A 21,999-nucleotide genomic window follows, 5' to 3' on the forward strand; every position below is an offset into this window, starting at 1 on the left:
TCACAACGGTATATTTTTCTTCTTTTTAATTATCTGGGTGGTAAGGAAAAGGGTGGTACCGAAGAGTAGAAGAGTGGATGCATTGAAAATGCCCCTATTTTTAACGAAATATTTTCCAACATATTTGACTAAATACTTGTCCAGGTACTTACATATCTTATTACATATGCTGTCACATGTGCCATTACTTCCGCTGCCAGTTATACTCTCACAGCTACTCTCACCCCCACCGTTACGTAAATATTTGCCATTATCTTTAAGTAAATACTTATCTGCCAATTTTTTTAAAAGGTCGACGATGGGAGTAATAAGCATATTACGCTCACGAATGTCTAGTAGCGTATCAACATCTATCGTGTACGGAGTGGATTCATTTTTGAAAGACTCATGACAGAATTGTGATCCTAGTGGAATAATATTATCATTAATATACCTATTTAACTCTTTTATTTCACTTCGTTTAAATTTTGGAGGTTCGCATATTTCTTTGTGCATTAAATAAAGGCAGTGATTTAAATTGTAGTCATAAATAGTAAGTGTTTTTCCAATTCTGCTGCGGTTAAGTATATAATTTTTAAATATAATTTCTCTATCCAAAATCTTGGTCATATATGTTTCTTCTTTTGTATATCCTAATTTTTTATAATATTCTTTCGTACCAATACCAGCAATAATAGACATTTTATTGTATTTATAGTAGTATGCAATAATTTCAGCTACTAACACTAAACTTTTGCCTAGGCCTTTATGTTGTACAAAATTTAAATCATCTTTGAAATCATCATGTTTTAACAATGATCCATATATATGTAACTCTCTAATCAAAGCTGCATTCTCTAAACATTTAAATGGTCTCTCATCGCAGTAGTTGTTTTTATATCTTAAACGTAACCGTAAGAAACCAAGTAATAAATGTTTATTGTCATAATCCTTATCATCATCAAAACTGCTATATAATTTATTATCTTGGTGTACTGTTTTTCTTTTTCTAACCATATCGCTACTTGATCTGTTATCATCTGTGAAATTATTAAGTACTGATGCATTACCGCTATTACTTTCATTTATCTTTACATCCTCACTCTTATGCACCTTGTCCATCTCCTTATTGCACATGAACGATTCAGCATCTGGCATATATTGACTAGTACTTAATATGGATGATAGGCCTATTGCGTCCTCCTTCTCACCACATGGGAGAGTAGAACTACTGGCAATGCCATTCTGTTTTCCACAGTGAGTAGCAGTTCCACTTTTTATACTGCTATTACAATTTATGGCGTCTTTTCTCCCCTTTTCTGTAGTTTTTCCTCTTTTCCTCTTCCGCTTGCTGTACCTTAACACCTCTTTGTTAACTTGCTTCTTTGTTCCCTGGAAAGTTATAAAAAATTCGTCTCCACCCAATGTAGAATATTTAAATATTTTTAAAAAAATTGAATCCTTTTTTGTTTGGATTTGCTGATTTTTGACTTCTTTACATCGAATACATTGACAGAAAATGTTTCTTATGTTCATTTCATTTGCTATAAGCTGCCTCATATTGGTTATATTATTACCAGCAATAATTGACGGGTTGGGTATATCCCTAATAACTCTGTTTAATCTAATCCATGGATGAATGGATTTCTTTACAAGTAAAATAAGAGAAATAAGCAAATTTTTATCTGTTTCGAAATATGGCTTGAATTCATTATTATTATACCATTTTTCAATTTTTGTAAATGGAGTAATTTCACATGGATAAATTTTCCATTGATCCGCTTGTAAATCTGTTGAACATAAAATTTCTTTAAACATACTAATATCCTTATGTACATTTGAATATGGTAAATCAGGCATTATATGTATATCTACTTTAAATCCATTTTCTTTTAATAAATATATTGCTCTTATGCAATCTTTTAATGTACATTGCCTATTCACCTTTTTCAAAATATAATCATCTGTATGTTGTATACCTAATTGTACTCTTGTACAACCATAGGAACGTAGTCTTATGAGCTCATCCTTATTTATCTGATCAGGCCTTGTTTCTAATGTCAACCCAATTATTCTACAGTTACTTTGTTCATTTATTTCTTGTTCTTTTTCCAAACTTAATTTTGCTCTTCTATCTTTTAACACAGGATAAATATTAGCAGAATAGTAAACATCTCTTATAAATTCTTTCTGATAATTTAAATCATAACAACTCCATGTTCCACCTAAGACTAATATTTCAATTTTATCTGGTACATGTCCATTATTTACTAAAGTAGTTGTTCTATTAAAAAATTGACAAATCACATCGAAATTATTTTGGTTAGCCCTTAAAATTGCGGGTTCTGTAGATAAGTACGATCTTGGCTGATTTGGTTCATTCGGACAATAATGACAATCATATTTGCAACTAAACTGATGCGGGTGAGTAATTATGGTAACTACTAACACTCCACTATTTGATCTAACTCCTTTACGCTTGTTTATTTGTAGAAAGTGAACACTTTCTTTATCCAAATCCTTGTAGTTTTTAATCTCCTTCGCGATAATCATCTTGTTTACATTTTCTAGCACGAACTTCACGTCCTTCCCCTTTTTGTTAACCACGATTTCGTTACTACCACAGTCAGTGGATTCCTTCATATCAACAACGTTTTCCACCATGTTATCACGAATATTGCCTACTCTCTTATCGTTAACATTGTCTATCCCGTTATCGTTCATAATGCCTACCCTGTTTTCCTCAATTGTGGTATCATCACAACCAGTGGACGGGTTTGAAACGTCGGAGGTGTTGGATCCTCTATTGCTCTTCCTTTCCCCTGTATCATGAATAGAATCCCCCTTTTCATCCTTTAACGTTTGCAAATAATGATATTGTAGAGCAACACTAATTTGATGCTTTGAAGGACTAACTTTAAATTTTTTTCTCAACTGAATACATAATTCATTATATTGTGTTTCATTTTCTATATACCTTCTATTTGACCACAATTCTTCCGCAAATTTTTTAAAATTTTCATTTTTTAAAATTTCGTCATAATAATTCTCATTATATTTATAGAAAAATTCGTTCATAGTTGACGAATAACACTCATAATGCCTTAATTCATTTTTATTTTTTAATTTTTTTTTAAAATTTTCAAAGCTCGTTGGTTCGTAACAGTATACTTTTGGGTATATATTGTTATCCTCATACTCGATGGGATAATTTCTTTTTATAACGTCATTGATGTAGAATCCAATATCTTTTTCATTTGTTACGTCCGCTCTTCTCATACTGTTTTCGTACAGCACATTATTACTATTGTTATTACCATTACTATAATTACTATTACTAGTACTATTATCATTTCTATGCTTATCATTATCACCTTCGTCATCACTTGTTTCATTAAGAATATCATCTTCATAGCTTCTTTGATTTGAATTAATCTCGTTGCTACTATCTGTAACTGTTTTTGCCTTCTCTGACACATCCTCTTCTATTTCTTTCTTATTTTTCCCTACTTTTTTGACATAATTCCCAGTTTCATCATTATTACTCGCTCCTATCTTTTCAAGGAGTTCCCTCATACGTTCTTTCATTTTACGGCTCATCTTCATTTTTCTCGTTCACTCCTTGTATCATGCGCATTTATATGAGTCATATTTTTTTTTTATTTTTTTATTTTTATATTATACTATATTATATCCAATATTTTCAATATTTGCAGTATTTTCAATTTTTTCAAGTTGTACAATTTATTAACGTTATTAAACTAGCATCAAAGCCTTTCCCTGCTCTTTTTATTATATTTTTAAATGACAGCTTAGAATAAAATTTACCGAGGCAGCTTTGCATACACAACAATTTTATACTTATTCCGTGTTAATGATTAACGAGTAGCATTCTTCCTCAGGGTTGAAGATTAGCTAGGGCTTCTTTTAACTCGAAAAACGAAAAGAGTAAGATGCGCATCTACACGTGTACATAATATATGATGCTGTGGAATACATATGCATACATGCATATGTATATATACATATATAATATATATATATATTTTTTTTTTTATGCCTAATTAAAGACTTGTAACATCACTCTGCATAGATTGATGTAAATCCGCAGCTCCTATAATTTCGCTGTTAGATAGCATTTCACGTACATGGTACATGAAGTAGTTATTTATTTGTTATATTCACAGTATGCTCTTTCTTATACTACATTTTATTTTTTTTTTTTTTTCAATTCGTTTAACTTTTTTGTTATTATTTTGCAATATATTGAATGCCACTTGTGTTCTATTAATATCGACAATTATTACAATGTTGGACGTAAAAAAAAAAATTTTTTTGTATTAATCTATTTTTTCTTAATTTAAAACGATGGGAACATAGGAATAAGTATTCGCAAATACTGGATAAAAATGCACGTATTAATGTATGCTTGTATTAACGTATATATATATATATATATATATATATATATATGTATACATTTTTTTTTTTTTGTTTATGCTTTTATGGTAAGGGGAAATAGCCTTTATGACCTCACTAACGAAATTATGAACTGTTCATAATTTTTTAGCAAAAAAAAAAAAAAAAAAAAAAAATTAGGTTCTAAGAATAAAATCTGTTCCATGTTAATCTACCCTATAAGAATATATACTATTTTTATGCCTTTATTTATATTTTGGGTAATACCATATGCTCAAGTTTTATTGAACACCCAGTTCAGTAACATCTTTTTGTGGTCTCCTTCATATTTCTGGTTGAGTGTTTTTTCCCCATTTGAATATCTCCAGCTCGCATGTTAGTAGCATCAAATATAATAAGATGGAAACTTCGAAGATGCAAAGTCAGTTCTAGGAGTAGCTTAAAACGTTTTTATCGATATATATGTAATGAAACAAACGAAGAAATAATTACTCATGTATATGACAAAAAAATATATGAACAGAACGTGCACTTATATGAACAGTGCAAAAGCCATATTGACTTGAAACAAAATATATATTATGATTATTTTTTTAAAGAAAATTACATACTGCCCATTCATAAGAAAAATGTGTTAAGTAGGGAATGTCTGAATGGAAAAAGGAATGAAAAAAAATTAAATATATATTCCTTTGAAAACAAATGTGCTATTTCGGATGAAAAGGTAAAACGAGAAGAATGTGTTCATGAAATGTACGCTCCGTTAAGAGTAGAATATTTAGAGGAGTATAAAAATTGGGATAAAAAAATTAAAAAGGAAAAGGGGAAATTTTTAGAAGAGAAAAAGGATAATAAGCTAAATGTAGACGAGCCTAAAATAGAAAAAACCAAAAGAAAAAGCAAAGACAATATTGTAAAAGTTAAGGAGGATGAAGAAGAAAATCGAAAAGAGGTAAGAGATGAAAAAAACAAATCTGTCACAAATAAATGTAGTGCCATAAAAATAAGTGAGATGGTAGAAAAAAAAGAAGCACCCGCATCCTCATTAGCATTAGATAATATAATTTTAAATGCTCCTTATAATAGAACATACGCTATTAGCAGTGATTTAACTAGTATATATATAGATAACAGTAAACACTTTCATTGTGATAATGGAAAAGAAGAAGAAGATACGGAAATGAAAATTTGCCAATACTGTTCTTATAAAGGCATATGTAGCTCGAGGTTTGCCTTCAACAATTTAAAGAAAGGAATTCTTAAAGTTAATGATAAAATTGTTTATGAAAATGTTAATGTTTCCCTTAATGATGATAAGATCGAATTAACAAAAGAAGGAAAAGAATTCTTAAAAAAATATAAAATCACTATCATTATTAATAAGCCTAAATATTACCTTTCTCTTTCAGCTGATAACAAATCAAATAAAAAATTACTGGTAAGAAATTTAATAAGAAATGAAAATAAATACATTGAAGATGAACATAAATGTATGAGTTATTTTATTTATAAAAATGTTAATATTGAAAAGGTTAATAATTTATATGTGTGTGGCAGACTGGATGCAAATTCAAGCGGGCTGCTAATTTTTACGCAAAATACTTTATCAAGTAATTACTTATTACATAAATATAAATATAAAATTGAAAAAGAATATGAAATCAAAACATACAATGAAATAAAAGAAATAAATTTAAAGTTACTACGAGAAAATTTATTTATTGATGGTAAATTAATATATAAATGTCATGTACAATATATAGATAGTTTTACACTAAAAATTAAATTATACCAAGGATTTCATAAAATGATAAGAAAATTATGCTTACAGTCAAACATTAAAATAAAATCCTTGCATAGGGTAAGAATAGGCGGAATTCACTTGAATAATTTGCCCATGGGGAAATGGCGTTTCCTTATGCCCAATGAGTTTTTCTTCTGAAAAATATGCACAAGTCATGTATTCTTTTTTTTCATCCTATCTTCTTGTTCTTCGGTGTCAGCAATTTTGCTAAAAAATTGGTGTCTCCCTATAGAGGGGAAAACTTATTTTTCCCCACCCCATTGCTACATATATATATATATATATATATATATATATATATATATTTGTATGTATATATATATTGTGCATTATATGCTTGAAATGTTTTAGCTGTAATTGTGTAAGGTGCGTTTTTTGAAATAATTATGAACAGAAGTTTTTTTGGCAATTTTGATAATATTTTTTACCTTATTTTTGGTTATATTTTTGGCATTCTGAATATATTTTTACCATATATATTTGGTCATTTGTGGCCATGCTTGACTATATTGACTATTTTGGTCAATTTTAATATATTTTTGATCACATTATGGGTTATTTTATTTTATTTTTTTATTTTTTCCAAATTTGTTCGAAAAAAGCTGACCTGTTCATGTAATTTTGAATTTTTTTTTTTTTTTTTTGTGAACTTTTAATTTTTGCCTGTAAAATAAAGAATTACCCGCATAAGGAAAATTTTCCTGAGCGATAAAAATAATTCAAAAAAAAAGGAGCTTAATGGAGGAATGAAATAAGAATACACGTATGTATGTATGTATGTATGTATGCATGTATGTATGTATGCATGTATGTATGTATGTATGTATGCACATATATGTATGTATGCACATATATGTATGTATGTATGCACATATATTATATGCGCGTTAGCAGCGTTTCTACGTATAAGTAACATGTACAGGCTAGGAGTTAGGAGGGCATCAAAAAGTAATCATGTTTAATGTATGCGTTCGAAGGTTCTCTAAAAAAGCTGGATGGTCTTGGTTAAAGAACAGAAGGGGTAGAAAAAAAATTCTCTTATTTGCGTACCCACCAAAGGAAAGAAGTAATATTGTAAAGCTCACTGATGATAGTGATAAATTAATATTTGTGTGCAATGCAAAGTTACGAGATAATTTTTTATCAACTGTAAAAAGTATGAAAGAAACTAAGTGTGTTGTAAAAAATAATTCTGTTATTACCCCATGTTTAGTTATATCAAAAGCTAAGTGTCATACGTTATTGGAAAGTTTTACGTATGATGAAATATTGCATTTAGAAAAGCTCTCTCCAAATATCTTAAAGGCTTTTGAAGAGGCAGAAGGGAAATTAGAGAAAGAAAAAGAGAATAGCATACTGAGCAGACATGAAGCTATTAAATTTAAATTGATGAAATAAAATTTTTGTGCATGCGAATAAAAACTTTTGCTCTAAACCTTCGACGCGAAAAACGCCATCGAGAGTTGCTATTGCAAAAAATGTTGTAATTAATAAAAAAAAGAAAGAAAAAAAATGTTATTTATGAACACATTAAAAAGGCCATATACGCGTACACGACAAAAAAGCTATTTGAGTCCTTGTAGCAGAACAGGTGCGTACTTGCTGCATAAAAGAAAAGAATTTTTTTTCTATTTTCAATTTATAATTCCCGTACTTACATATATGTACATACATACTCGCGTATGTCCTTTTTTATAGGTCATTGTAAATACAATGTTTTAATTCCAGGTTTAGCTGTATATTTTTTTTTTTAAAATAATTTACAACATTACTTGTTAAGAATTTCCTTTAGCTATTTTTTCGAGAGGAGGTATTTGACTGATAAGGGATGCACAATATTTAGTTTGTTTTTCTTCGAGAAGAAAACTGTCATCCTTTTCGCTGAGGAAAGGTAGCATAAAATTCTTTGAATTCTTCCTTTTGTTCTCTTTAATGGAATGATTATTTTTAAAGGATGTACAAGACGAATCAGAAAAAGACGAAGTACGTGAAGATACCGATGACGGTGATGATGACAAGGTTGAGTGAAGTTGAGCAGTATTTGCATATGTATTAAAATTTTCCCCTTTAAAATAATCCCTTTCAAAAATTTTATTTTTTTTATAATTTTTTTTTCTCATTTTAATGTGTAATTCTCCAGTATATTTTTTTCTATATATTTTTGTAAAATCAGTTAAAATGCAATCATTTAATTTTATTTGGAATAATTTGTTTTTAATTATGCACCTCACATAGTTTATGTTTATGTCTATCTTGATTAGGGAGTTACACAAATACTTTGGCAAAAATAATTTCAAATAGGTAAATTTTCTGCTTGAATATTCGTCAAACATGAACTTGTAATGACCTAAAAGAGGATGGGAAAAAATAAAAATAAAATGACTTTATTGAGACATCTCACTTTATGCGGTCAAACATTTATGCATACGTAAATATATGTGTATACAAATGTGTGAATATGTAAATGGTGCGTCTTATGTGAAAATGATATATAACTCAGAAGGAGCACAACGATGTAGTTTTCGCTTCTCTCCCATTTTTGCTTTTCTCTCATTTTCTCCCTTTCCTATTTTTGCCTCTCTATTTTGCTTTCCCATTTGGCTAGATAACACACCTTCGTTGCACTGACGAATATCTCCCTCATCCGTATATACAGGTAAAATTTCCTTTTCTGCATTTCGATTTTTATTTTTATTTTCATTTTTTTCTTGTTCCATTTCATTTTGTTCTATTTCTTCATAGATTTCCTTTCTTTTGTTAATGGAATCATACGGTTCGTTTTCGTTAAGTCTACATTTTTTTTTTTCTTCTTCTAGGGTTTTTAAAACAGATACAATATTCTGTTTTGATTTTATTCTATCGGACATTAAGATATCAGAACCATCTAGAACTTGTAAATTTTCCAAATGAAATATAATAAAAAATTTTAAGTGCTCCCAACTGGCACAAGGATTTCCCATCATATATAATTCTTTTAATTTTTCATTTTTTTTTAAATTATTTATGGACCTTTCAATTGTTGAAACGTCGATGAAATTTAGCGTCAAATCGAGCTACAAAAATGGGAAAAAAAAAAAAAAAAATTAGGAAAAAACTAACCTTTACGGTGAATTTAGTACGCAAAATTATATGTCTACTTTCTGCCTCCTAATGTCTAATATGCACTGGTGTGTGCTTGTGCATATGTATGTTACCCCACCCCTTTTCCTTATTTTATTGTTTTATTTTTTTTTTTATTTATTTTTATATTTTCGGGTTTAACCTTTCTTTTTTCTTACCTTTCTTAAGGATTCGCATTTCTCTAAATTCTCAATAACTGTAATATTATTTAAGGCCAAATTCAAGTACTCCAATTTTTTCATCTGACTTAAATTTTCAATTTTTTCAATTAAATTATTTTGCAGTAGTAGTATTTTCAAGTTTCTACAATGGATGTTAATGCATTCAATTTTCTTAATTTGCAACTGGTGTAACGATATTTCTTCTAACTCTTCAATAAGCCCTTCGTTATGCTCGCTCTTTTTTTTAATCAGCTCTAAGTCTAACTTCATTTTGTTCGGGTAGTACAGTAGGAAAGGGTGTAATCACGTGAATGTTATATGTGTAGACATGAGCGTTATGTTTATAGGTACGTACACTTATGTGTACATGCTTACGTCATGCGCGTATTTATGCGTGCTTGTATTTTCTACTGCAATTTCTCCTTAACGTAAACTTTTTTTTTTTTTTTTTTTGATGAACCAAAAAAAATCGAAAAGTATGATCATGCAAACATGTTCCCCCTTTTAATATTATACACTAGTAAAATAAGTCCTTTTAATCTTTTCTCGCTCGAATTCATTTATACATACGTACATACATGCAAACTTTTTTCCTCGCTGGTTTTTTTCATTTAAGCTCTCCGCACGTGTTCAGCAGTATCATGGAGCGTAATAATCTTTTCCTACTCTTTTAACACACATTATTGTGGAATAGCTAAATTGCACCATGCTAGCTTTTAAGTTTTTAATTTTTATTTTGCCAATTCTGCTAATTTTCAGTCCTTCCCTTAGCTACATTTTGATATATATCTCTACATTTTGCAGTATTATTTAATTTTTTTTTTTTTTTCCACTGGTTTATTTCGTTCATCCTTTGGTGTATTATATTTTACGCAATGTGCACAGTGCTACAGAAAAAAGGTAAAAAAAAAAAAAAAGGAAAAAAGCGGGAAAAAAGAGCAAAAAGAACGAGAAATAAAAAGCAAAAAGAACGAGAAATAAAAAGCAAAAAGAACGAGAAATAAAAAGTAAAAAGAACGAGAAATAAAAAGTAAAAAGAACGAGAAATAAAAAGTAAAAAGAACGAGAAATAAAAAGTAAAAAGAACGAGAAATAAAAAGTAAAAAGAACGAGAAATAAAAAGTAAAAAGAACGAGAAATAAAAAGTAAAAAGAACGAGAAATAAAAAGTAAAAAGAACGAGAAAAAAAAAGGGCATAAATTAATCTACGCCTGCATACAATCGCATGCAGCAAACAATTAGTTTCACGTGTGCATAGTGAACCCAAGCATTTGTGGTAAGGAGTTATGGGTGCACGACGAAAAGATCTTCAACGTATTAGCGGTAATTGCAAGGATATAGTATATCACTAAATAGTTTGCAGTTAATACATTAATACACGAAACCATATTAGGGAAGGGAGTGATGCTATAGTAAGTAGCAGGTACCAATTAAGTGTTCTCTTTTATATATACATATATACATACACAAGTTCATACAAATATGTTATTATGTACCAGTACTCATAAATGATAAGAAGAGGCAAAAAAGTTATCTCAATAATTAATGCATTCTCCAAAAGAAGGGTACAGACGATAATTCGTAAAGATGAAGTATATTCAGCAGATAGATATGAAGAGCTAAATTTTTTAGAGAATAAAATAAAAGATAATTTACATAAATTAAAATGTTTAGAACAAAAGAAAATTCAAAGTGATCGAATAGTTTATAAAAATATATTAAAAGAACTTTTAAAAGAAAAAGAAAATTTCGTTGCTGATGAAATGATTCATTTTTTGTACATACTAGTATATAATGATTTATATTACTTAGATATATGCTCCAACTTTTTTTCCTATTTTTATGATAAATATTTGTTTTCGAAACGTTATTTCAATAATGTAAATGTAAATAGCATTATTCACGTTATATATTCCTACTACTTATTTGAAAATTACTACTTCTTAACTTGGCACAAGCGAAATGTTCATACTTTAAAAAATAATGATAAAAATATTGTCGAAGAAACGGATACACAAACGCTAAAGGGCGTCTTCGAGGACAGCAGCGTTCTGACGCACCCCCGGTTAATCCGGAAGGATGGGAGGAGCGGCAGGAACAATAGTAGTAGCCCCAATAGTAGTAGCCCTAGCAGTAGTAGCCCCAATAGTAGTAGCCCTAGCAGTAGTAGCCCTAGCAGTAGTAGCCCTAGCAGTAGTAGCCCCAATAGTAATAGTCGCAGTAATAGTAGCCGCAATAGTGGAAGTCGTACGGGAGGAGGTCCGTGGGAAGACAGGGAACACACAAACGGGACTAGCAGATACAGGGACTACTACAATAATGCCGCCTACAGGAGCTTTCATATTTACAATTTCTTTTCCCCTTTTATTAACACGAACATAGACTATATAAATAAAAATCATTTGATAAAAATTTTACTGGTCCTATCACAGTATGTGTACAATTCTACTATTTGTGGGGTTGCTCAATATGAAGATTGTACTAGCAAAAGGTGTATTAACTCGTTATATAATGATAAGTTTAAAAATGTGGGGAAAATTTTATTTACATTAATAGAAGCATTTGTTGAAAAGATTAACATAAAAAAAGATATAAAAAAAGCATATATGCCAGAAACGATAAACGAAAAAGAAATAAAAAAAAAGAAAGAGAGATATATCAATTTAATCGATAATTCGTACAAGAATTTTATTTACATAGACAACGATTTGAATGAACATAAATTAATTTGTCTTTTTTTTTACATTATTTCAAACATCTTTTATCCAATTTCGGAAAATTTTTTTTTCAAAGGGGGTCATTTATACATAGACGAGATGTCAAATGGTTATACTTCCAGTAAATCAACTGAAGAAGCGAAATTAGATCAAAAGGATAAAGATTATATTATATCATTGCGCAAAGACGCAAGTGCTAGCGAAAATTTACGTGCAGATAATGAATCCATTTTTCCTATAGTGGATATGTTTACAATGCATTATAATACTATAGAAATACGTAATGTATTTTACAAAAACACAGGAAGTGAGAAGACCAGTATTGAAAATTTTATCATATATAAAAATAATATATTAAAAAATATGAAAAAAAATGTATATCTAGATAGCATATACAGTTTAGAAGTACATTATAAGTTAATTTTTTTTAAAGCAATTTATTCTTTAAATTTTTTTAAATCCCCTTTTTTGAAATATGTTTATTTGATACATCATTATCAGAAATATAACAGTATCGATTATTTTGATTACTGTGAGAGGTTGCATTTTCACAATGATCAAAATGTTCACATCGAAATAGGCAATGCTGATGGTCAGAGAGAAACAAGAAATGTGGAAATGAATCAAAGTAATATATACAAAGAAGATATTAAAGAAGCATCCGACATAGAGGATATAAAGTACGATAGGATAACTGAGAAAACACGCGAACAATGGCTAAGGAACAAAATGAAAAACATTTCAAAAAGAGGTTATATTTTCAATAATGAGTATATAAATTTATTGAACGATATTGACTGTAGCATAAGAAACAATTCAACTGAGCAAACTATAAACACTTTACTTCATATGCATTTGCTAAGATTTATGGATAATCATTTTATAATTTTATTTATATCAAAATTATGTAACAGTACTGATAAATTAAGAAATGAACACAAAAAGAAAATTAATATTATTATAACATCCTTACTAACATTTCTCTCCTCGCACATAAATTCTCCGAATTTATCTTTTCAAAAAAAAGCAAAATGCTCCATCAATATTTTCAATCATGTATATTATAACAACAATGTGTATATAAAGCATTTAAAGAAGTTATATGACTTTGTTTTACTTATGTATAACAAAAAAGTTTTCAAAAGAAAAAGGAAGGAGTTACTATCTTGGACTAATTATAAGTGCCTCTGATAGGCGCATGTACACCTGTGGAGTGTGGTCATTCCGTTTTGTTACCCCCTCCATACACACACACACACACACACACACACACACACACTTCTTATCATATAATGTCTTATCGTAATTTATATCCTTACGTGTCATATTGTAACTTACTATATAACATTTTAATTTGTTTTTATCATTTTATTGTTCTATTTTTTTTTTTGTTTTTTGGGATTTGCTATTATACATACCACAACACAACTTCAGTGGAACCACTTGACTCGTTCACTCACTCCGTTGAGTAATATTTTTATGAACATTTTTGTCTCTCCATAACTTCCTAACCAAACTCAAAGATTAATTTGCTTTTCTTGTAGCAAAAAGTGCGAAGTGAGAAACAAGAAGAAAATAAGAAGTAAAAAATATGTATGAAATATAAAAAATAGAAGGTAAAAACATAAAATATTAATAGCATCTACCGTAAATACGGTGTTTAATTTACTAGTTATTCACGATTTATTCTTAGCGTTAATTTATTCGTTCTCATGTGTGTTCATCACGTCATTTCATCTCTAAGTTCATACTATATTTTTTTTTTTTTTAAACATAAAAATGTATTATAAAATATGACTTGTTACTGTTTTGCTTAATGGCAAATTTCTGTTTATTATGCTTTAGATTTTGGTAGGCAAGGGGATTTTACTTTATTTTGCTTTACGTTATTTTGCTTAACTATATTTTGCTTTATTTTATTGTGCTTTATTTTACTTTATCTTATTTTAATTTATTATTTTTTTTTTTTTAGCAAGCTTTTTTTATAGCTTTTTATTTTGCTAGAAATTTTGTACCTTGCCGTTTTGCAGTTTTACCTTGCTGCTTTGCAGTTTTACCTTGCCGTTTTGCAGTTTTACCTTGCCGTTTTGCAATTTCACCTTGCCGTTTTGCAGTTTTACCTTACCATTTTGCAGTTTTACCTTACCATTTTCTATTTTACCTTACCATTTTCTATTTTACCTTACCATTTTCTATTTTACCTTACCATTTTCTATTTTACCTTTTTTTTTTTTTTTTTTTGCGCAGATGTGTGCAAAAATTAGACATAAAAAAAAAGTACCAAAATTTGCTTGGTACATTATGTATGCTTTTAAATGAATACTCTAAGGAGAATATACATGAACAAAAAAAAAAAAAAAACAAAAATTCAAGCGCGAAAAATTGTGCATTATGTATGACAATAAACTTTTAAATTATTCGTTCTCTTTATCTTCGTATATTTACTTATTTATTTGCATAATTACTCATATATTCGCTTATTTACTCATATGTTCGCATATTTACTCATAGTTTCGCATATTTACTCATTTAATTAATATCATAATTACAACTTTTCTGAGAGAATAATCATAGACTATATTTTTTGAATTTTTTTTTTTTTTTTTTTATCAATTATAATTTTTTACGTACACCTTTTGAATTCATTTGACTTATTACCTATAATTTACCCCATACAGAAATAATACTAATAGCTGATTTAAACACTCCTAGATTTTATTTTATTATTTTTGTTTTAATTTATGTTTTTTTTCTTATTTTTAACTTCCTCTTAATCTTATCCCTTTATATATTATGTGTACTCCCTTTACCATAAGGTGGCATGGGACACTTGCGATTTCAACCATGAATTTATTGGTGCAAAACGAATAATTTATACCATGCTTCATGGAAACTTACATATAATATACACATATAAACATATATATATATATATATATATGCATGTATGTATGTGTGCATTATATTTTATATGAGAGAGGAAGAGAACACAGACTTGAAAAAGCAAACAGTAAAAAAAAGCGAAGAAACAAATAGAGGAGCATACAAAAAAGCATTTATAAAAGAATACAAAAAAACAATGTTGCAAATAAAAATAAATAATAATTACAGCATAAACAGAAGATAACCCCCCTTAGTTATGCTTTAGTCTGTGGTCATTTATTGCACGGGACAAAAGAATTCGTAGTAATATTATTTATTAGCATATTTTCTTAATTTTGAGGCATTTTACAACAAAAAAAGGAGAAAGAGAAAGAGAAACAGAAACGGAAAGAGAAGGAGAAGGAAATGAATACCAGATTGGCAGTTAACACAAGGTGATTACAATGTTTGCAGAAATACTAACAAAACAGAAAAAAAGGAAAAGAAAAGAAATAAATATATAAAATAAAAAAAAAAAAAACAAGCGTACAAACAAACAAACAAAATAATCATTTTCAGAAGAGACAATTTCATTATGATACTTGTTTTACGTATGTTCATAACTTTACATTGTATATATTTACAATTTAACAAATTATATAGCCTTTTTAGCGAAAATATACCATGTTTTAAACTATATATATTTTAATTATGTATGTTTTTAATTTTTTTTTTTTTAATTTATTTGAATTAAGCATACTTAATAGAAATAAATTGTCTTTTAAAAAATAAAAACGTTTATTTTGTTTGTGTTTTTCTTTTTTTTTCCTCTCCCCCCCTTACTTGACCTCCTTTTTGAGCTTTTGTATGTATTATGTATATATATATATATATATATATATATATATATATATATATATACATAATACATTTGTATGTACACATGTGCATACCTGTTTGAAGTCTAAACATGTTTGTATACGTATAATGGCATAAGAACAGCCGTTCCCCTGTTCGTTTTTGTAGTACAGTTATTTGTATGTATATGTACATATATGCATACATATATGCACACACCAATATAGACACAAATACACACACACACAAACGCATATACGAAGCTTTATGTACATAACATTATGTACATGTGAAGGAACAGAAAAGCGAGTAAAATGCCGGGCAAGTATGACGATGGGGAGAATCGTTTAAACGAATATGAAGTAATAAAAAAAATTGGCAGCGGTAGATTTGGGGAAGTGTTTTTGGTGAAGCATAAAAGGACACAAGAATTTTTTTGTTGGAAAGCTATATCTTATAGGGGTTTAAAAGAAAGAGAAAAATCTCAGTTAGTAATTGAAGTGAATGTAATGAGAGAATTAAAACATAAAAATATTGTTAGATACATTGATAGATTTTTAAATAAAGCAAACCAGAAATTATATATATTAATGGAATTTTGTGATGCAGGTGATTTATCAAGAAATATACAAAAATGTTACAAAATGTTTGGTAAAATAGAAGAGCATGCAATAATAGATATAACTAGACAATTATTACATGCACTTGCATATTGCCATAACTTAAAAGATGGCCCTAATGGAGAAAGGGTATTACATCGAGATTTAAAACCGCAAAATATTTTCCTCTCTACAGGTATAAGACATATAGGGAAAATAACAGCTCAAGCAAATAATTTAAGTGGTAGACCAATTGCAAAAATTGGTGATTTTGGATTAAGTAAAAATATAGGTATAGAAAGTATGGCACATTCATGTGTTGGTACTCCATATTATTGGTCACCAGAATTATTATTACATGAAACAAAAAGTTATGATGATAAGAGTGATATGTGGGCTCTTGGTTGTATTGTATATGAACTATGTTCAGGTAAAACTCCTTTTCATAAAGCAAATAATTTTGCACAATTAATATCGGAATTAAAAAGAGGACCTGAGTTACCTATTAAAGGGAAATCAAAAGAGTTAAATATTCTAATTAAGAATTTGTTAAATTTATCAGCTAAGGAAAGACCTAGTGCATTACAGTGTTTAGGTTACCAAATAATTAAAAATGTAGTACCTGCTGTTATTAGCAGAAAGGAAAATACCTGCCCACAGCTAGCTAATATTGGCACGTGTAAAAATGTAGGTGATAACAATGGTAATAGGGATAACAGTAGTAATAGGGATAACAATGGTAATAGGGATAACAATGGTAATAGGGATAACAATGGTAATAGGGATAACAATGGTAATAGGGATAACAATGGTAGTAATAGTAATATCAATAACATTAATAACATTAATAACATTAATAACATCAGTAACATTAATAGTAACATCAGTAACATTAATAGTAACATCAGTAACATTAATAGTAATAATAATGCCAAAAATTATGGCATTTCTCCAAATTTTTTGGTAAATAAAAGAAACAACGAACGGGAAAGAAATTCAAGTTGTTTAAGTAGACAAAGTTCTAACACGATTACGAAGGACAATGTAAAGTTCAATCATCATAACCATCATATTATTAGTAATACCCCTCATGCGGTGAATGGAAAATATGCTGGCAGGGAAGAAAAGCTAAAAATGTATGATATAGAAAAAGGGCGGTTAGATGATAAGGAAAAGATGGAGAGGGAACGAGACCAAATGGAGAGGAAGCAAATGGAGAGAAACAGAATTGAGAAAGAGCAGATGGAGAGAGAACAAATGGAGAGAAACAGAATAGAAAAGGAGAACAATCAAAGGAAAGCCTTGGAAATGAAACTGATGGAGAAGAAGCGTTTGGAAAAGGAGAGATTGGAGAGGATAGAGAATGAGAAGAAGGAAAGACTAGAACGGGAAAGAATGCAGCGAATTGAGAGGGAAAGAGAAAGGGAACGAGAAAAAGAAAGGGATCGGGAGAGAGAGTTAGAACTAGAACGTGAACGACTAGAACGAATTGAGAGAGAGAAAATGCAGCAGAGAATGGAGAGAGAGAGGGAGAGAGAAAGGATGGAAAAAATTCGAAGGGAAAAATTCTTTCTAAAGGGAAGAGATGACAATGACAGTGTTAGAAGCAGTACCAATGTTAGTAGCAGTGCCAATGTTAGCAGAGGTGCCAATGTTAGTAGAGATACCAATGTTAGTAGAGATACCAATGTTAGTAGAGATACCAATGTTAGTAGCGGAGCCAATGTTAGCAGAGGTGCCAATGTTAGCAGCAGGAACAACGATGACATGGTGAAAAACAGCAGGGTAGGGTACCAGAACGAGGGTACTTATAATAATAATTTTTCAAGGATGAAAGACACATATGCACACATAAATAAATACAAAGCATACATGATAAATGACAACAGGAAGTCGAATATGTATGATGATGAAAACTTGGATAAATGTGATATGAATAGATATTTAAAAAAAAATTCTGTGAGTACAAGCATTTCGAGTAAGAATATGCACAATTATAGTAATAATAGTACGCATCTTAATAATAATTATTCTGCTGCTGAATGCTATAGTGCTTACAATAATAACAGTACCTTAAGTCGGTATAGTAGTAATTCGGTGGAAAGTGAAAAATATAAAGGTGATAATAAACAGCGCATGACTATTACAAAGAATGCGAAGGACGTGTATAATGAAATTATCAACTCTGGGTATAGAACACCTCCCCAATACGAGAGGAACTACAACGATAGTAGGGGAAACAATAATAGCAACAGTGGTAATAATGACGAGGGAATAGGCACGTGTAAAAGCAGCAGAATATCTAACATGTATTTTAACGACAACGCTAGACGAAGTGTTAGTGCAATGCCCCACATGAACAACCTCAGTCGGCGCAAGTCGAGTGTGTATGTATGTGAAGATGATACATATAATAAAAATAATAATGTGGGAGAAAATAGAGGTTTTAAAAATCTTGAAAAGGACAGAGAGTACCTACTCGAAAAAAAAAAGTTACTGCTTGAAAAGGATAAGGAAATTTATGAACGAATGAGGCAAACCAATAATTACCCCTACTCAGTGCAGGGATATGAAAGGTACACAAAATAAAAAAAAAAAAAAAAAAAAAATTAGCTAGTTATACACACCTCACTGTTGCTTTTTTCTGTGTGCACCCCGAAGATGACATTTTTTCGTATGCATGCTACTGACATAATGTACATGTAACTTTAATAATGTACCTATGACTGCTACTACTACTGCAAATACATCTACTATTATGACTTCTTTTTCCGTTCCTTCTCCCCCCCCCCTCTTTTAGGTGTGAAAAAATAAAAGGCGCAAACAAACCGAATGAAGACAGCAGGCGCAACAGAAGTCTGTCTATTTGCACGAACGAACATGAAAAAAGGAACTCGTACAACATGAAAAAGGAGCATGAAGATGGTGAACATAATTATGTAATTAAAAATAGAAATATTTATAACACGACAAATTTAGTACATAATAATGGTGGTGCGGGTGCATATGAAAGAAGTATGTATTTCTGTAGATAACATGAGGCAGATAAATGGGGAGGGGGGATTTTTAACCTTTTTTATTTTATCATTACGCTAATATTTTTCACCATTTTTTTCATTTTCTTGATTCTTTGATACTTGTCTACTTTTTTTAAAGTCTATTTAACCTTTCTTTATAGAGCACTTTTACTTCCATTTGTGCATTATTATTATATGACAGTTTATTCTTTTATTTTTTGCCTAACTTATTTTTGGTATTTCACATTGCTACGTTTATTTTGCGTCTTTTACATTACTTCCTTTATTTTGCTGCTTTTTTATATTATTTCTTTCATATTTTACTATATTTATTTTGCTCCTATTTTATTTTTTTCGGTTCTTTGATTCACCCACATTTATGGCATAAATATATTATGTACATGTCATACATTATTATTACCATACGATAATGCCTATATTTCTTTACTTTGATGTTATGGTACTAATATGTACATTTCAATCTTTTGCTGTTCCTTTTTTTATTTTTTAGCATTGTTTTTATTTATTTATTTATTATTATTTTTTTTTTTTTAAATATGTAATATAAATGCATTTTTAATTTTGAGTATGGGAAATGCATACATGTACATATATATATGTGTACGTACATAAATATACTTGTACATGGATATATACGTATATGCACGCATTCACACATGTATGTATACCTTCGTTTCTTCCCCAAAGGTGCATATCTACATATATGCACGCGTTAATGTAAATATTAATATATATATATATATATTATATATATATATATATAATATATATATATATATATATATATGTAAATATTTTCATTTAAATTTGTTTTGGTTCTCTAACATAATATACTGTTAATTTTATTAAGAATTTAATTCCCCCCCCCCTTACTATTTCTTTTCTTTTTTTTTTTTTATATTCTGTTTTATTATAATCCATTATATCCTACTCTATTATAATCCATTATATTCTACTATATCATAACCCATTTTATTCTACTATATCATAATCCATTATATTCTACTATATCATAATCCATTATATTCTACTATATCATAATCCATTATATTCTACTATATCATAATCCATTATATTCTACTATATCATAATCCATTATATTCTACTATATCATAATCCATTATATTCTACTATATCATAATCCATTATATTCTACTATATCATAATCCATTATATTCCACTCCATTGTCATTTCGTTTTAAAAGTTTTTAAATAGGAAGGAAAATGAATACCCCAATTAATATAAGTAGCATATACGTGAATGTCAATTAGTTTTATTTTTATAATTTCTATATAACGTCCTTTTTTTATTTTTTTAATTTTTCTTAAGAGTATGCATTAATTTGTACTTAATTTTAGCATGCTCTTTTTTACTGCATACGTATGTATGTTTAGTAGTGTCCTTCTAATTCTACTTCACTACATCTTCCCGTTGGCTTATTACATAAACATTTATATCAGTTTGTAGTTTAATACTCTTTTACTACATATTCGTATACACTATACACATAAGTTAATGACAAATTATTAATTAATGTTAAAATTATTCTTTTCACAAATTTTCGCTTTATGAATTTATTCTATACAAGTATATGTACGCAAAGTACCATATACATACATACAAAATACCGTATGTGCACGTACTATTTATATATATATATATATATATATATATATATATATATTTGCATTAATATGCGTATAATACGTATATACGTAATTGAATACTTAAATAATGCGCATAAATATATAGATTCCTTTCACCATTATATGTACATGTTTATATATACACATATATATACTCATATAAACTCATATATATACGCATATATATACGCATATATTTATGCATATATTTATGCATATATTTATGCATATATTTATGCATATATACATGTGTTTTATTTTATTTTTTTTTAATTTTGAGCAAACAAGAAAGGTTTCCAAATTTATTTAAAAATGTTTTATTAAATTATGAAATATTGTAAACCTTTTGGGATTGAGAAAAAGAAAAAATTATTATGAACATGTCAGGTGTTTTTACAAATAATATTCCTAACGTTTAAATAATGTAGGATGGGTGTTAAATACGCTAATACGCACGGCTGTTCACGCACATTCGCATATTTTCATATTTATACATAAGAACTATATGCCTATATTCATGCATGTATGTATGTATTGTATATGTATGTACTGTATATGTATGTATTGTATACGTATGTATTGTATACGTATGTATTGTATACGTATGTATTGTATACGTATGTATTGTATACGTATGTATTGTATATGTATGTATTGTATATGTATGTACGTAGGTATGTATACTTTTTTTTTATTTGTGCTTCATTAACCTTTAAGTCGTTGAACTTAGTTGGAAAACTTCAAGTGTATTTTGTAGTTGAGCATCTTTTCTTCGTCCCCTTGACGTGCTCTAGT

The 21,999-nt window shown here is 28.8% G+C and overlaps 6 protein-coding genes across 6 annotated transcripts; 4 read left to right on the plus strand and 2 right to left on the minus strand.

Moving 5' to 3' along the window:
- MKS88_005670 (elongator complex protein 3) lies at positions 1–3,585 on the minus strand (the record flags this gene model as incomplete). The annotated part of the gene is made up of 1 exon (XM_067218954.1): positions 1–3,585. The coding sequence occupies one exon, from the start codon at positions 3,583–3,585 to the stop codon at positions 1–3; it is 3,585 nt and encodes a 1,194-aa protein (XP_067070878.1).
- A 1,186-nt stretch (positions 3,586–4,771) lies between these two features.
- On the plus strand, positions 4,772–6,340 carry MKS88_005671 (RNA pseudouridylate synthase; the record flags this gene model as incomplete). The annotated part of the gene is made up of 1 exon (XM_067218955.1): positions 4,772–6,340. One exon carries the CDS (start codon positions 4,772–4,774, stop codon positions 6,338–6,340), a length of 1,569 nt encoding a protein of 522 aa, XP_067070879.1.
- Positions 6,341–7,156: 816 nt separating this feature from the next.
- Positions 7,157–7,600, plus strand: MKS88_005672 (uncharacterized protein; the record flags this gene model as incomplete). Its single annotated transcript, XM_067218956.1, has 1 exon — positions 7,157–7,600. One exon carries the CDS (start codon positions 7,157–7,159, stop codon positions 7,598–7,600), a length of 444 nt encoding a protein of 147 aa, XP_067070880.1.
- Positions 7,601–7,977: 377 nt separating this feature from the next.
- On the minus strand, positions 7,978–9,753 carry MKS88_005673 (leucine-rich repeat protein; the record flags this gene model as incomplete). The annotated part of the gene is made up of 3 exons (XM_067218957.1): positions 7,978–8,549; positions 8,712–9,255; positions 9,481–9,753. 3 exons carry the CDS (start codon positions 9,751–9,753, stop codon positions 7,978–7,980), a joined length of 1,389 nt encoding a protein of 462 aa, XP_067070881.1.
- Positions 9,754–10,991: 1,238 nt separating this feature from the next.
- On the plus strand, positions 10,992–13,391 carry MKS88_005674 (uncharacterized protein; the record flags this gene model as incomplete). The annotated part of the gene is made up of 1 exon (XM_067218958.1): positions 10,992–13,391. One exon carries the CDS (start codon positions 10,992–10,994, stop codon positions 13,389–13,391), a length of 2,400 nt encoding a protein of 799 aa, XP_067070882.1.
- Positions 13,392–16,234: 2,843 nt separating this feature from the next.
- MKS88_005675 (NIMA related kinase 1) lies at positions 16,235–19,554 on the plus strand (the record flags this gene model as incomplete). Its single annotated transcript, XM_067218959.1, has 2 exons — positions 16,235–19,095; positions 19,320–19,554. The coding sequence occupies 2 exons, from the start codon at positions 16,235–16,237 to the stop codon at positions 19,552–19,554; spliced, it is 3,096 nt and encodes a 1,031-aa protein (XP_067070883.1).
- Positions 19,555–21,999: the final 2,445 nt, after the last annotated feature.

The sequence above is a fragment of the Plasmodium brasilianum genome, chromosome 14 (assembly GCF_023973825.1).
Source record: "Plasmodium brasilianum strain Bolivian I chromosome 14, whole genome shotgun sequence".
Classification (NCBI taxonomy): domain Eukaryota; phylum Apicomplexa; class Aconoidasida; order Haemosporida; family Plasmodiidae; genus Plasmodium; species Plasmodium brasilianum.